The 16,572-nt window shown below is 49.1% G+C and overlaps 4 protein-coding genes across 4 annotated transcripts; 2 read left to right on the forward strand and 2 right to left on the reverse strand.

The window, feature by feature from the left end:
* Positions 1-3,442: 3,442 nt before the first annotated feature.
* Positions 3,443-4,398, forward strand: DFJ58DRAFT_670959 (uncharacterized protein; the record flags this gene model as incomplete). The annotated part of the gene is made up of 3 exons (XM_041382909.1): positions 3,443-3,529; positions 3,582-3,702; positions 3,752-4,398. Coding segments are annotated over 3 exons (855 nt in total), but the record flags the coding sequence as incomplete, so codon positions are not given.
* Positions 4,399-7,822: 3,424 nt separating this feature from the next.
* Positions 7,823-10,524, reverse strand: DFJ58DRAFT_822544 (serine carboxypeptidase S28-domain-containing protein). Its single transcript, XM_041392069.1, has 11 exons — positions 10,247-10,524; positions 9,794-10,185; positions 9,699-9,743; positions 9,348-9,642; positions 9,238-9,298; positions 8,985-9,135; positions 8,721-8,903; positions 8,648-8,669; positions 8,511-8,597; positions 8,376-8,463; positions 7,823-8,325 (listed from the first exon to the last, which is right to left on the reverse strand). Exons 2-11 carry the CDS (start codon positions 10,038-10,040, stop codon positions 7,993-7,995), a joined length of 1,512 nt encoding a protein of 503 aa, XP_041235961.1. The 5' UTR covers positions 10,041-10,185; positions 10,247-10,524; the 3' UTR covers positions 7,823-7,992.
* A 1,208-nt stretch (positions 10,525-11,732) lies between these two features.
* On the reverse strand, positions 11,733-12,694 carry DFJ58DRAFT_822551 (ubiquitin-conjugating enzyme/RWD-like protein). The gene is made up of 5 exons (XM_041392070.1): positions 12,598-12,694; positions 12,387-12,544; positions 12,149-12,220; positions 12,014-12,105; positions 11,733-11,935 (listed from the first exon to the last, which is right to left on the reverse strand). The coding sequence occupies exons 1-5, from the start codon at positions 12,608-12,610 to the stop codon at positions 11,875-11,877; spliced, it is 396 nt and encodes a 131-aa protein (XP_041235962.1). The 5' UTR covers positions 12,611-12,694; the 3' UTR covers positions 11,733-11,874.
* A 65-nt stretch (positions 12,695-12,759) lies between these two features.
* Positions 12,760-16,004, forward strand: DFJ58DRAFT_710910 (uncharacterized protein). The gene is made up of 8 exons (XM_041383831.1): positions 12,760-12,854; positions 12,918-13,005; positions 13,089-13,263; positions 13,360-13,480; positions 13,595-14,103; positions 14,221-14,449; positions 14,503-14,592; positions 14,642-16,004. The coding sequence occupies exons 1-8, from the start codon at positions 12,812-12,814 to the stop codon at positions 15,769-15,771; spliced, it is 2,385 nt and encodes a 794-aa protein (XP_041235963.1). The 5' UTR covers positions 12,760-12,811; the 3' UTR covers positions 15,772-16,004.
* Positions 16,005-16,572: the final 568 nt, after the last annotated feature.

Here is a 16,572-nt window from a genome sequence, read left to right on the forward strand (position 1 = left end):
TGTAATTTATAAAGCTGTTTCCATGGCATAGATATCGCGGAGAAACCTGCGAGTAGTCACGGACCAGGGGGACTATATCAAATGGTGATACTGTGCTGGAGTAATAGTAGCACTTGCGGCACTGGTGTTAGGCCGTTGCCAATACATAATGACTGCATCATGTCAAATCCAGGCGGGGCGGTGAATCAGGAAAGGATGTCATCTAGAGAAAGTCATTTTGTCGAGGAAGACGTGTATGATAACAGGACCGTCATCATGCGAACAGCCTCCTGAGCGTCTAAATGGGACACGAATCAGTTTGATGTTGTGAAGGACGAACACATACACTACCGCAGCTAGAAGCAAGACGCCTACCTTCCCTAGAGCAAGTTCACTTGGACCGTACTCAACAAAGAACTCCATCAAGATTCGAAATCTAGCACAAACTGCGGATGACTCATTGTGGCCGCATCAATCTAGTGACCACCCCTCGTCCGACGTTTGAAGGTCATGACGACGCTGTAACCACAGTTGCAGCTCGTCACAGTCTCCCCCGATAAACGACGAATGGTCACTGAATCGTACGACAAGACACTTTATCCGTAGACTTACTGTGAGTGAAACCGAAGGAGAACGTTGTGTTTGGAGAACGTGTGATGATCATTGATGACATGTATTTGGCGGCCTACGTTGCAGTATTACGTGGTCGACCAGTCAGCGCTAACATAGACCTAAATCACACGCTCTATGAGTCAAATCTCAAACTCAGATCCCGAACAACTCAACGTCGTTTCTTCATGCAGGCTTCACCGGTCGGCGGCGGTGCACCTCTCTCACGCGGAAACCATTGTGAGGGGTACCTGTCGACTTAAACCTTATAACCTAAGCGCGCTCCAGCCATATTTAGGCCCAAGGGACTCGCCATGAGCTCCATAACCAGTCACTATTTCATGATATCTCCTACAGACTTAATCTTGTCATTCCCTATTCCTAGGAGTACCTTGCATCTGCCTTGCATTGTGTTCCCAGTTACGGAAGTCAGGCGGAAGCCTGGCCAAAACAAGGAGATACGTTGCATCAACATACCAGGCTTATAGAACTCCCAGTTCATCCAGTACCGCTGCTGGAAGGTTCCGAGCCTTACTCCACCGTTCAACTCAGCCCATAGCAAATTTCCATTGCAGGCTCATGGAAAGTGCTGCATGCCCTGGAAAGCACAAGCACAGCAAGAGATTTTCGAGACTCAACAGCTTCTTCGAGCGAGCATACGATAGGCCCAGGATTTTGATTCGCGTACGAAAATATCTCGGACCTTGAAGCTTCAGACCTGTCAGGATTGAGGTGATGCTCGGATCCAGGCACTGCAAGCCAGCTTTCAAGTAGCGCACATGATGTTCCTCCTGTTATCCACGGACCATGGAGTCCGGACCACGGTGAAGGCTAAGCTACGTGGCTCGATACTAACCCAATATGAGCGATTTTCGGACACTAAAATCAAGATCCACAAGCTCGCAACAAAACTGCAGGAACATACCAAAAAGGAAAGTTTCCGCAACAAGTTCGTGCTACTGGATTCTAGTCTAGGTACATCGGTTCTGCTTTTTGTGAGGCTGTACAAAGAACTGTGATGCAATGATCTCGCCATACCAGCTGTTTCCTCCCTATAGAGAAAGATAAATTTATGTTTTAAAAGTGCGTAAAATAAAAATTTGCAGTTCCACGGTTTTAGAGTCTGATACCGGCTGTCTGAGACACTGAGCGCGGATGTTCCAAGATTGTATATAAGTTCCTTGATACTGGCAAGCGTACATATAAATGTCCTGTAGACTTCCTGCAGTGCCAAAATGAGTTTTGTGCCCAGATGATGGCTCCGTAAAGAACGAGTAGTAGATGAGCTTGGGTATACAGTTCAGACTCGCTATCATGAGTTTCTCGCTGCGCGTCTCGCATGCCAGCCGTAGAGGCTCAAAATTTTCACGTGGACGATTGCCACCTTGACCGACACGTACCATCTCCAAGGCATTGTGTGCGCCCTCGCGAAGAGGTGTGGATCGTTTGGCCTACTTCGAAGCCAGAATGATCTCTAAGGCAGAAAAAAATGAGAACTACAGAAACAGTGTAACCCTTGAAAATCGTAATGGAACGTTTGTGAGACGAAGCGGATGATGAACTATGAGCACTAGATGGCATTTGAGGTCGGAGCTCGTCGTGGCCATTTACTTTTGCAGGTGTGCTTGGCGTCGCAGGACGAGGTTGATGAACTTCCGTGGAGCCTCTGGCTAGCTGCAGCCGTAGACTCTTTGTTGGCGGTGTTGGCGGTACTTGTTTCGAAGGAAGAGGAGCTTCCACGACTGTGTCTGTGTCCTGAACTTCTGACTGAGAAATATGAGACACGTCAGAAGCGGTTCTCCCTCTATTTCGAAGGGAAAAGCAGACGCAGGCCTAGCTTCATCTGTATCAGCTATACTTCGGACTGCGGCAACCGCAGAGGGAGGTGCATCTACAACGACGGGTTTCTCCTTGGAACACCGACCGGCTCCTCATCGACCGTCGAGTTTTTTTGGCAGTCTTTCGGAATCAGTGACGGTGTCGTCCAGCATTCAATGCGGACAGTACTAGTGACTGCTTCGCAGGGAAGTTGCAGTTACTCAATGTACATAGCGATTCCGAATGGACCGGTTCAACAGTCGGACCGCAGTCAACCATGCTCGTTTAGGGAAACCAAATGTTAGTCGGAGGTTCAAGTTTGTCGTCAGGCTGTCTAGCAACCGGGATCCAGGGCCTCTCGGGGCGCTACCGATTGTTCTACAGATGTGTGGGGCGAACCATTTAGGACCATAGGATGAGTCATTTGGAGGGCATATGGGGCGCTACCGGTGGACATGCAGTACAGGGAGCAGCCGGCCGTCCTCTTGGAAAGCTACCGTGGTAAAGTGCCTGGATCCTCCTGATTAATGATTACATAATCGATTAATTTCAAATCTTAAACTCCGATCCCAAGTCGTTTCTTTCATGCTAAGATTCTGAAGCAGGCTATAATTCACAACGGGAACCAAACTAGAGAGCGGGATCAATGCGGATACAGGACATGTGCATTACCCATCGATTCGTCTTTTCATCCCGTTTAGCTCAGCCTACAACTGGCACAGTCTGCAGATTGACAGTGCCTGGATCCGAACATCGCCTCATCAGGCCTTCAGGCCTTAAACTATGATTTCTCCTCAAAGCCTCAAACTCCGATCCCGTCATCCCGCACAACTCACGTTTCTTCATGCGGGCTTAATAGCCTTCACCTCTCTCACACAGATACCGTGATTCAGTGAGGGGAATCTAAGTCGACCTAAAGTTCCTAAACCTTGTAACCTAAGCGCACTCCAGCCATATTTAGGCTCAACGGACTCGCCATGAGCTCCATAACGAACCACTGTTTTATCTCCTACGGACTCATCTTAATCTTGTTTTCCCCCTATCCCTAGTACCCTTGCAGGTGTGCTGCAGGCCCACTTCGATGCGGTGTAACTGCTGCCAAACTTCCGAACACCTCCAAAGCGTAAGTCTTTTACGACGGTCGCGTGATGGACGCCCTCAGTGACAATCTTCAGGATTGGCCACGCCGCCAAAAAGAATGTGTTTTGGCAACTCATACCCCAGATTTTACCACACCATCAGCTGGTGAGAAGCAAGTTATCACGGGTTCTGCTGTCCTCTTCTCACCCAAAGAAGGTGAATCTTCGGCGGATTGTCTCATTACAGCCATACTCATGAATTGCAGAGCGTCCAAATATCATTACGGTCAAGTGTCATCTGTCGAAAGTCCCGTCGCAGGGTATGCGCCCCCAACCTCTCGTCAGTGGACATTTTTCGGATGGCCAAGTGGAAAGCATTGTCTTGACCCAAGGTTTCAATGGGGAACCGCTCAGATATCCCCTTCACTTGTGGTACCTCCCGACTGCACCATCGCCTTGTGCACACAATAACCGTGCTATCTCATGCCAACTCTCAGCTAGCAATGGGGATCCGACCATACGGGAGCGGGATGCATTGAGCTGGCAGCAGGTCGGTGAACCCTCTTGCTGGACAGGTCGTGCTAACGACATCAATGTCATTGCCATTCATCCCACTGGCATACCTGTCGTTTCCGCATCTGAGGACACGCATGTTCACTTCTGTCAGCTCTCAGATCGACAGACCATCGCCATTTTCCAACACCCACACTTGACGGACTGCGTCACTTTCTCCATGGACGACAAGCACATCCTCGATGGTATTGATATGATGATATCAGAGCAGGCAGTACCCAAGGATGCTTTACCAGAGAAAGTTCTCAATGCACCGGCACCAAAGGTATTTTTCCGTTGTTTTCTCGTCCATGCCCCATCTCATATCTTGTCTTTTTTATTTCAAGGCTCAAGACTCTGATTTTAGGGCACGTCTGCATGTTTTACTCTGAAAATGCAATTTGAGCATGCTTCATGTGCCAGATCCTCGCCATTGACACGCCCGCCCGCAATGCATGCATCGCGGGGGACTTGTCTACTGCTGAAAAACTTCTCACACAAGATATCAATGCCAATGCCAACAAGTACGCCTCGTATGCTAATCGCTCGTTTGTTATGGCACGTAAGCACCACTGGGACCATGCGCTCCAGGATGCGATCAAGGTGAGATATACTGACCCACCACAGATCATTATGAGAGGCTAACTCTCATCACGACATAGTCCATCAGCATTCAAACCCTCCTTGACAGGCTGTATCTCCAAGGGCATCGCCCTCGGCGGGAAAGGGAACATCCGGGATTCGATCCAAGCATTTGATCTCGCATTCACGTTCGCGAACGAAGATTCAAAGATTGTGATTTTTCTTCTCTTGATCAAGGCACGTTAAATTATTCCGACATACTCCTGTCTTCATGGTTTTCAGGCTATCGCAATCTTCAATGCAGGTCAGCATGAGGAAGCAATTATACGTGTACAAGAGCTCGCTGCCACTTGCCGGAACGATATCCTTGCATGTCGTATTGTAGAAGTGAGACTCGGTGATGCCTTAGCTTGTATATCGACACTGATTATCTGGACATCAGGCGTACTTACGAGTCCAACTGGTAATCAATGCCTTAGATGGTGGGCGTCACAATGAAGCTGCTGACCACTTCACTGCGGTTGTCAAGATGAACATTTCTCATCTCGATCGGCCATTCATTCTAGATATGACGACTTTGTGGTGGTACGTTGATATGCAACCGAAAATCTTTTCATGTTCAACTTGGCGCTATGTTGCAGCTGTTTGGGTGGGACCTTGCGTCATTGTGGATGACTGCAAACCAAAAACGTTGCCATGCACTCCTTCAGATGGGTAGACTGTGGGAAGCCATCGGATCGTATCAGCATATGATGCATGTAGGTGATGTAACTGCGAAGGCCGACTCCCTTGATTGGTCTACCGGCAAGTCTTCAGTCATATCACCTATTTCACCATCCTCACCTGTATCTCATTCAGTTTTCAAGCAAAAATGCAGCGAGCTCTGTGCTGCCAACGGAGATGTTGCCTTCGCTGCAAGCGATTATGACAGAGCTATTGACCTATACTCAGCAGCGATCGAGCTGGGTTCTGCATCTGATACCATCTTCGCAAAGCGCAGTAAGGCCAAATCGGGAAAAATGTTATGGATCGAAGCACTTTACGATGCGCAAAAGGTGCGATGGCATTGACATTTATCATTTCATAATCGATGCTTATTGCGGTAATACTTAGGTCATCGAACTCAACCCTTCATCTCATCTTGGATACAATTTAAAGCACACAGCGCTTCATGGTGCACAACGCTATGATGAAGCGATCCAGGCCTTCCAAAGTGTGATGTCCAAATTGGACGATGCCGCCGACGTTCCGGCCCAACGTAAGTTCCCAATAATGCAAGTGTCGACATGCTTAACTCTTTTTGCAGAGCTGCGTCAGCAGTATCTTAATCCATCTGAAGCAGCACGTGACATTCGAATGGTCATTGATGCTCATCTGGAAAACGCTCCATTTCGTGTACTCGACACCACCACCGGACTATTATGTGACCGAGAGGCGCAGATAAGCGCCTTCAAAACGAGTGTAGAGTACAAGGAGCTTGTGTCATCAACAATCACGCATACAGACTTCAGAATGAAACGCATCAAAGAAACAGTCGCGGCGTACTTCCGTTATGCCATGTTATCACACAGGTGGGAAAGGAAGGAGCCCGCTGCTGCAGGATATTCAGGACAAGGTCTTGTACGAGCTGAATCCAATTGGCAGCATGGTGAAGTTGCAATCATTCTGCAAAATCGCTCGCCGTGCGGGATATCGCTGGGCATGGAGCGATACGTGCTGCATCGACAAGACCAATAGTGTCGAGCGCCAAGAAGCAATCATCTCCATGTTTGCCTGGTATCAACACTCGGCGCTTACGATCATCTACCTGTCAGATGTCCCACCCTCGTCGAAGTCCGGCGCATTGACAAATAGCGCTTGGAACACACGCGGATGGACAGCTCAAGAACTCCTCGCTTCCAAAGTCATTCTCTTTTATCAGAAAGATTGGACTCTATACCTCGACGATCGCTCTCCCCAATCATAAGGAGTCCGTCGCGATCATGCAGGAGTTGGAGTGTGCGACAGGCATAGATCGAGAAGCCATTGTGGCCTTCCGTCCCGGGATGAAATGCGCCAGAGAGACACTCCAGTGGGCGTCGACGCGTGTCACAACATTGCAGGAAGACATCGCTTACTCATTATCCGGTGTCTTCGGCGTTCGCCTACGTGTGGATTATGGCGAGAAGAAACAATACGCGCTTGGGCGGCTTATCCGGAAGGTCATAGCACAGTCAGGCGATATCACTGCACTAGACTGGGTCGGGAAATCATCGACGTTCAATAGCTGTCTACCAGCCGACATCACTTCGTACAAAGCTCCCCCATGCGAGCTGCCATCTCTATCAGAAGAAGACATTCAGTCATCAGTCTCTTCTCTACGATGCGCAGTTGCTCTAGACTCGGCTTCGAGGTTGTATCAGACACTCGACTGCCTGAGCGCTCCACGGTTCGCACACCGCCGGTTGCATCTGCCTTGCATTGTGTTTCCCGTCACAGAAGTCAGGCGGAAGCCTGGCCAAAACAAGGAGAGACGTTGCACGTACGGAGTCAAGGCAGATGGGCTTCATGACCTAGATATAACCACGGAAGACAAGCTGCCTCAATTCTCGCGGACACTGCCGTTGCCAGCTTGGCGCACGTTGTTGCTTGTCCGCACATGGACCCGTCATCTCCTTGAGCTGCCTGACCCTGCAGACGATACGGAGAGCGTGGAAGATTTGTCCGTGTCCGAATCTACGCTGCCCCCTTCAGAAAATGAGCCGGTTCATTCGGAGTCTCACTCGCGGGCATTGCGATTGATTGTTCACCTTGGACAGCCGTTTGGCGCATTTTTGCTGGCGCGACAGCGCGGCGGAGAATACAAGAGAATCGCGTCAGATCGTAACATTATCGCGCAAGTTAAAGACATGGCGTCTGTTGGCGACATGATGAACATCAGGAGACTAGAGATCATGTAACTGCACGTATTTTAGTTGAGCGGAGATCTTTGAGAAACAAACAGTACCCGTATACATAAATCCATCTTCATACTATCTGCATTGTATACTAGCTCACAACAGAACCACAAACCATCACCTAGAATCCATCCCACTAATCAATATATGATTTAATTTGCGACATACAGAGCAATGTGTCATTCACCGTGGATTCGAAATCCAAATCAATAGACATTTCCTGTAGTTGGCGCAGAGCTCAGGCTACCCACTTTCTCTGGAGGCGTATATGTAACACAGAAAATAAATAAAACCAATTAATTGAGACTTTCGATGTGAAGAGTGTCGCATTCTCATTCTTCGGAAGGAATCACTGGCAGCACCAGACGTTCATCATAACCTAGAATGTATAAGTTACGACCAAACACCCACCCGTCCATGAGATCTATGGCGAGCCATCAAACAGAAGGTTTCCACTCAGCAAGCCACTCCTTCATGTACATCAGTCCTGCTTCCTGCACGGCCGCGACTGTCGTGTCTACAATGCCATTCCGTACCATCAACTCCGTACAGTGGAACCCATTGCCTTCATAGATTGGCCTGCTGGTAGTGTTGGGCTTATCGAGCCCATAAGCAGAGACAGTTGCCTCGCGCCAAGGGTCACGCAGGCCATTAGCGAAGAAGAGACGTGGGATATCCACGTCCCAACCAGCGTACATTGCGTTCGTCTCTGCCGTAGTAGGCTGAGGTGGACAGGTGAATGCTTCAGGGAACATGTTGACGCATTGACGCTGATGATGATGTCAACTAATGGTCATCTTTCAAGTCATATTGTACTTACCTGGTCGTAAGTAGGTTGGAGGATGCGGCTCACGATGGCAGGCTCGCACTCGGGAGGGCCAACCTGATACCATCCGACTTGGTTGCACCTGGAATGACTGTCAACGTGGACATTAAAGCGAATGTGAATACCTACACCATCCAGAACCACGACCTGTTTGCATTATTCACGGTGACATTAGTCCAGTATGGCTGGCTCGTGTTATACGTCCCAAGACAGGTTCTAATTTCACCGTCAGCCAATCCGGACGCCTATGTCCCAAAGATACGTACTCAGCATTCTCGTCTCCACAGACTTTACTATCAAGTTTAGCCACGTCAATCAGAAATCAGGGGGACCGCCCACCGTTGTTGTAGTATGTGGTATTCCAGAAGTTACCCCAAGAGTAGATAGCATTATCAAGTCCCCATCCCTGCGGTCCGGCGCTCACGCCATCCTTGACTTCAAGTGCATCGCAGAACTCGAAGAATATTGCTCCTGGGCCGACGTCAGGCTGCAAAGATTGCCAATCGAACAGGTTGGACTGAACTGTTGGTCCGAGCAGGGTCAGTTAGGGTAATAAGGTAACAAAACCTGCGTCCTCTGTCATAGACAAAGAAGACGACTCACGTGCAGCGGCGAAATCCACTACGTGTACAATATCGCCGAGGCCAAATGTCTCCTTGAGCGTCTGTATTCCAGCGGTGTCGCTAACCGCGTACATGTCATCCAGGTAGGAGATCACTGCTTCCACGTCAGAGGAACAATTCTGTGGCATGTGCTCGCGAATCGGGGGTGAAATAATCATAATAGTCGCTGTTTTGGTTGACAAAGTAAGGAGAATCATCAACAAAGAAATGAGCACCGATTGCATCAAAGCGACTTGCGTGATTGCCTCTACGACGCCAGAAGATGCATATCCAGCCCAGAAAATTCCCGGTTTGCTTTGTGTCGATCAATATACTGAAACAACAGAGTTATTTCTCGGCTCACTTGACCATTGTCCAACTCGTGAGGGCCCCTGAATAGCTTCCTCCGATCAGTATCCACGGCGCTTGACCTGGCTTTACAGCATCACCCCCAGGCATGGGAAGGTTGGCTGTGGTCGCAAAATACACGAGATCATCAATGGCCTGCTGGATGGTGAGGAGCGCGAGAGATTGTGACGTGAGGTTATTGTATGGATTGGAATAACCAAAGAAACGGTGTTCGATGATGATGGCTGCACCATTCTGTTGTTGAGTAATAAGACCGTTGATGGTCTCATTGGTAGTGTAGGCCTCGTAGCCTGATGAAAATCAAGTGCTTGAGAGAAAGGCACAAAATGGGTAACATAGTACTCACCATCTGCGTTACCTTCTCCAGGCGTCATCAAGACAATGGGTCCACCTTCAATACATCGCATTAACATCGAGCACACCTCCATCTTCTCAACATACCAGGCTCATAGAACTCCCAGTTCATCCAGTACCGCTGCTGGAAAGTTCCGAGCCCTGCGTCATTGTGGTCTATGAGCTGGTCAAAGTGATAAACGGTCGTAATGGGTGGGAGCGCTGTGCCATTCAATGAAGTGCGGGAACGTTCAGACACAGAGAGTTTTGGGAGAGAATGCATGCCACGAAGCATGGCATTAGGGATAGCTGCTTGGGCGACACCTGTAAGTAGGAGCGACATAAAGGCCCACATGATGCTGGACCTCGATCGCAAGGATGAGATTAAACGACATAGTTGAGCAAAGTCTTTTTATAGTCATGGAAGGATGCGTAAGTGGGTGTGGGTGTGCTGTTCCTCGATGCATAAGAAAAGCTGGGGAGGATATAATTGGACGTGACTGCAAGTTCGCCAGTTGAGCTCAGCTGATTCTCAAAGGACCCGATGATGGATTTACACACCTTGGAAGCACTTTTCCACAGTCTTTCAGATCAGGTTTCTTTACATGCACTAACCTAATGATTTCCCTCCTCAGAGAATCTCCAACCCATTTCCTCAAAATTCTTGTCAAGTTCCTCTCGAGCTACATGGCCGCTCTATTGTGTGAACTGAAGAACGTTGTGCGAGGTTTCGGAAGAGCGTTTTGAGATACATGTGCATTCCTAGTTCCCCCTAGGCTGGTAATTGCTTTGATCATCGAGTCTGGCCCGACTCGGTGGTCGATCTTGGGCGTGCCACCAGCAGGCGAAGCGAGGAGTTTCAAATTTGGCAGATCATGATGATCGGGCCGGCTGTGACCGTACTGTCTACTCACGGGTTTCTTGCTCCAATCCATGGCGTATTTCCTATTGCTCGGGAAAGCTTCAGTTTCTCTGGGCTCATCATCGAGTACTCAATATCATCATGATCTACCCAGCTCCGGCAGGACCCAATGCATAAGCTATCGACGGTCAACTATTTGAAATTTCTTCCTGCAATTTCGTTTTTTTCTTACTCCCCGACGTCGAGTCACTGCGAAGTATGTATAATGGCGCCCGTGTTTCATATGCATACTTCAATCAGGCTGCTTAGCCTTGTTACACGCGGTTGTTTTTCAGACAGCCTGCCAGTGCACCTGCACCTACCTGTGCACCGCACTATAATAGTTAGGCATAATGTCTAGCATATGCGAATGAGTAATGCACGTCCACTTTTCTGCCAACTTGAATTCTTGAATGCCCTGCTGCAGTGTCGCTGGTTGCATGTACGCGTAAACTTAAAGTCCCCAATTGGTCTCTGTTCAATAAGCGCAAGGAATGGCCCAATTCTAGTCACTTCTTGCTCTGACGCTCTGCCACCAGGGGATCTAATATCCCACTAACTAACGTAGCGCCATGGTCAGGATCATGCAACATTTCTGATCTCCTTGGGTTGCCTGCCAGATCCTGACGGCGATCCGGGCCGGAGTCTCCACGCAAATCGCTCAGTGTCTCCTGGAGAGATTGAGCTTGTTTTCACGTGTTTTTGCAATACATCGTCTTGGACACAGCACCGATGGGATAATACGAGAGAATTGCATCAGATCGTAATGTCATTGCACAAGCCAAAGATATAGCTCCTGATAAAACGTTCCAGTTGACGGCAGAGGACACTAAAGATACAGCAGCTTACTATGTACGTTTTTGTTGGGGGAGAGAACGGGTATATCTAAGCAGTGCTCATGTCATATTTGACAGGGTATTTCTAATACCCGCTAGTAGACCAGCGTGTAGTACGCAGACTGAGATCTAATTGCCCTTTTGCCTGAACAGTGAGAATACTAACTTGATGTTGCGTGCTCTTTCTCGATATCCTGTGGATGGGGATGGGCGAACTCGAAGACGCATACCGATACTTCTAATAGAAGCCACTCGAGATAAGAAGGAACACTGGCAGCGGTGTATGAAAGTGTGAGAGGGTTCGACAAACTTAGATCTGACATGTCATATATTGCCCCGTTAGCAAATATTAATGCCTCGGAGTCATTGAGGTACACTTTCGTCTTGTATAATTTGTGTTGTACATTGCAAGCCACCAGCTGATAGTCCATCTTCGAATGATAAAAGTGACTCTAGAAGGTACTCCCTTCTGGAGGCTGGAGAAGCTTCCGATTGTTGGCTGTCGCCATCTCCCTGCGCAGGCAGGACATCAGTAACATGATCACAAATTCTTGATAAGAGAAATCAAGATAACAAAGGATAGGTGCATACCTCCTGACACCAACGAGGATGGTCTCGATACTACTGTCCCGCCCCCACTGAGAGAGCACATTGAGCTTCATAGGATCAATCTTGCCATCGATCTGAGATACAAAAGGAAGGTTTACACGAGAGAGGGAAGTGAACGGTGGGTGGCTTTTCGGGGTAATCGTTACCACAATGGATCTTCAGGCTGTAGATACGGTTCTCGTGGACAGTCTGCGGCGTGTTGTGCAAATAAATCGGCGTATTTTGCAAGGGCAGATAATAAAGGCAGAAGAGTGTCACCGAAGAGATCCGGAGAAGCGTTAAGAGAAGACATGCGACACAGTGGCAGATCGAAGAATTTAGTACCAAGTGCATCGATCAGCAAGCGATATAATACTAACTGGAAGCACATACGTGTCCCGGGCCAAGAATTGTTCCATTCCAAGTTGCTCATCATTATATCGTCGCCATCCATGAGACCATACGAACAACTGCCATCTCCTATGCCTTTCTCTCCTTTCTCCAGCTCTTCTAGGAGGCGGAAGTTACGGGGAACTATGAGAAATCAGTAAACGTTTAACTTGTGTTGTGATCCATATCAGACTTACTTCTGGCCGCCATTATTCTTTGTAGAATGGAAAAATGAGTGATTGTATGCGACGGTATATGTATGACTTGGGGACTAAGATAGCGTTGGGAGGAACGGGTATTTGCGGCACAGCACAGCCTCCGCAGGCGCAGTTGCTCAGAGTCCCTGTAACCCGTTACCGCTAGCAATTACATTCGTCATCTTGTTCAACGACCAGGTAGCTTAGAGCAACCATGTTTAAAGCAAATCAAGCAAATCCTTATGATGATATAGTGGGTGCGTACGCGATGCTCACTGTATCAACCATTATATTCTAATACCATGTCTTGAATGCCTCAGCCAAGGCTACCGACGAGAATTTAACAGGCGAGAACTGGGAGGTCATTCTCAATTTATGTGATAAAGTACAGGACGACGGTGAACAAGGGTGAGCTTATCACTGTTACGATCTCAAACCAATCAATTTGTTGGTACATAATAACCGATCCTAACGTGAATTATGTTTGGTAGTGCCCGTAACGTGATCGCAGCACTTTTAAAGCGTCTGGCCCACCGGAGCCCCAATGTACAACTCTACGCACTCTCGCTAGGAGAGTCTCTCTCAAAGAATTGTGGTATCAACCTTCATCGCGAGCTTGCGAGCCGGGCATTTACTGGGGCATTGGAGAAGCTTATTGTTGATCGGGTACGTGTATACTCCTGCGTTGAGACTATCCTTCAGTCCCAATTTGACACTACTCCATGTTATGCTTCTGACTAAACTAATTCGGATGCATAACAGACAACACATGAAAAAGTTCGTCGGAGGGCTCTCAGCCTCATTGCGATGTGGACAGCAGAGTTTGAACACGACCCTACTCTAGGAATTATGGAGGACTGCTACAACAATCTGAAAGCAAAGAGTACGTTCATCCCCTTTCCCTTGACCCACCCCCTTCCACACCAACCATGATCCCCATCGTTCTCTCCTTTCATGCATCACCCTATGGTATCCCAACTCATCCCTCGGCTCACAGGCTATCAATTCGAAACCCCCTCCGAGCCAGCCCCTCCCAGTGTTGACGACGAGGCACGGCGACGGGAGGAGGAGGAACTCCAGCGGGCCCTCGAAATCAGCATGCGTGACAAGGGCGGGCGATCTACTTATGCACCTGCTGCCTCAGCTGGTCCCTCTGGTGCAGCTGCAAAGTATGCATCTGGGTATTTCCCAGCGCAGTCGCCGAGTCCAAAGGCTCCTGCGTACACACCAAATAGTCATCATTCAAATGCCAGAACAACATCGGGATATTCTCCCACAAGTGCCGGAGTACCAGCCATGGCTGCCTCTTCGACATCGTCGCTACCGTCCCAAGTTTCAACAGTAGTAGTCACTCGTGTCCGCGCTCTGCACACCTTTGAGCCTACGGAACCGGGCGAACTCGCCTTTGAAAAAGGTGATGTGATCAAGGTTGTTGATCGAGGTTACAAAGACTGGTGGCGAGGGCAACTGAAGGGACGTACAGGAATATTCCCTGTGAATTATGTTGTAAGTCTCTTTACTCCCACTTAATCATATGATCGGCTAACATGTTCCCAATCGTTGCTATTGCGCCCGTTCTGCTCCATGCGTTTATCATTCCATTATTGATTCCGCTATGCGTAGGAACCTCTCCCTGAGCCAACTGCTGCTGAGCTTGCACGTGAGGCAGAGCAAGAAGCAGCTGTCTTCGCTCAAGCTGCGAACGTCGATCGATTATTGTCAATGCTGAGGAATCTGGATGCTTCAAGAGAGAACCTAGCCGATAACGAGGAAATTCAGGAATTATACCGTTCATGCATGGCCCTCCGTCCCAAGATTGTCAAGCTCATTGACAAGTACAACCAGAAGCGGGGTGCGGTTTCTTTCCCTTGTATGCTACTCAAATCGTGTTAACGAATCACATAGCTGATTTGGTATCGATGAACGAGTCCTTTGTGAAAGCACGCACAATATTTGATCGGATAATGGAAGACAGCCTTGCGCGTCACACCACCAGTAAGCAAGACGGCTCTCTGTTATTACCAGATATCCTTATCCTCTGCAGTGTACGATTCCGGTCCGCACCCAGCACAACCCTACGGATACGGTTATGACCAACCCCAACCATATGGGTATGGAGGCCCCAATAATGCTTACCAGCATCAGCCCGAGCATCAGCCCCCACCCCAGCCTCATCCTGGACCACCGCAACACCCCGACCCTGCATATGCATACCAACAAGGGCAAGTTTACGGCGCCCATGTCGGCGGGGCACCGTACCCTCAGCCTGCACAGATACCGTACCCACAGACTTCGCAATCGCCTTACCCTCAGCAGCAACCTCAGCAGCAGCCTCAACAACAACTTCATCCCCAACAGCAACAACCACAACCACAACAACCTGCTGAGTATTCGCCCGGAGTACATGCTCAACAGCCACAGCCACAGCCACAGCTGCAACCGCAAACTCAGCAACAACAACCTCAAAGTGCTGGCCCGCCCTACGTTTTCGATCCAAATGCAACATATCCAGATCCAAATGCTCAAGCATGGGCGCAATACTATGCGCAGGGTGGGACGGATACTGCTGGGGCGGTGTACTTTATTTCAGTGCCAGGCGTAAGTGATGCATCATCACCGCCAGAGCAAATCCCTCAATCGCACCAATCATCACTGGATCCATACCAAGCTCAGGCTCAGCAACCACCTGCACACCAGGAAGCCATGCATCAATCGCCGACCTCCCAGCACGCAACGTACATGAACCCCAACCCCCAACAAAGCCAATACCCCTCGCAGCCATACTACCAAGATCCTGCATCTGCCCCGCAGGTGTCGCCGACCAGTGCAACTGGTGGTGTATCTTCGCTGCAACGGACGTCATCTACGACTGCAGGTGGCCCTGCCCCGTATAGTTATCATTCTCCACCACGTCAACAACAGCTCTCTCCAATTGGACAGAGTGGATATGCTGGACCAGGGTCTGAGGGGCATGGGTATGCGCCGCCGGCAGGCGATGGTTATGGGCCGCCCGCAGCAGGCGGCTACGCTCAGAGTCCGCCGTCAGCGCCAGGGTATGGGAGTTCACCGTCGGGTGAGTACCCACAAGGTCCCGGGGCGCATGGCAGCGTGCATGGTTTACAAAACCAATTTTTGGACATGTCGATTGGAGGTCCACAGGTGGCGACGTCGTGAGTAAAAGATGCATGGATGAATGGGTGGATGTTTGTAAACATTTCTAGGTGACCCTAAATTATTGTCTCAAATTTGTGATATGCGAATTATTCTCGGATTTTTCAGTGACTGTGAACGATGATGCGATTAAATCTGATTGTCGAATGTCTTTGAGACTTTGGGGCCATCTACAGCGGATTACCAGATACATAGAGCAGGTACAGGCACCTGCAGCTCATAATAGCAAGATTCATGACACCTCGAATTCGTAAGAATGTCAGAAGGAGTAGTGCGACCACTGTTTCCAACATCACCAACACTCATGCATGAGTGGTTTTGGAGATCTTGAAGATTCTATCGACCTGTCAGAAAGTATGCTTCATCTGAGAAATAAGCGTTTTGCTCAAGCATGACACGGTGTGCCACGCAAAGGCAGCATCGCGAGGCAGGCGGTTGGTAGAAGGCGGTGCTTACGACAGGGAGCTTACCACCTGGTCAGGAGACCAACTACTGGCGATTCCACACCAAAGCTATCTAACATCGCATTATATCGTGGGACTTTTGTCCAGATGTTGATAGTCTATTATGTAACGAGGAACGAGTGTAGGAATAGAGTTAAGTCTTTGCGCAAGCGTCGGAGGCAGTACGAACCTTCTGACTTCGTACTGCAACGTCGCGCCGTATCGTCTCAGTCGTCCTCAACGACGACGTTCTTCCTCCTTCTCTTTTCTCCGTTCTTCCTACTCTTGCTACTACTCTTAGAAACACTCAGTCAATTTCTCCAAAACACACTCTTAGCAAACACTCTCCGAATTCACCCGG

This window comes from Suillus subalutaceus (assembly GCF_016647625.1).
Source record: "Suillus subalutaceus strain FC151 chromosome Unknown DFJ58scaffold_252, whole genome shotgun sequence".
In the NCBI taxonomy this organism is placed as follows: Eukaryota; Fungi; Basidiomycota; class Agaricomycetes; order Boletales; family Suillaceae; genus Suillus; species Suillus subalutaceus.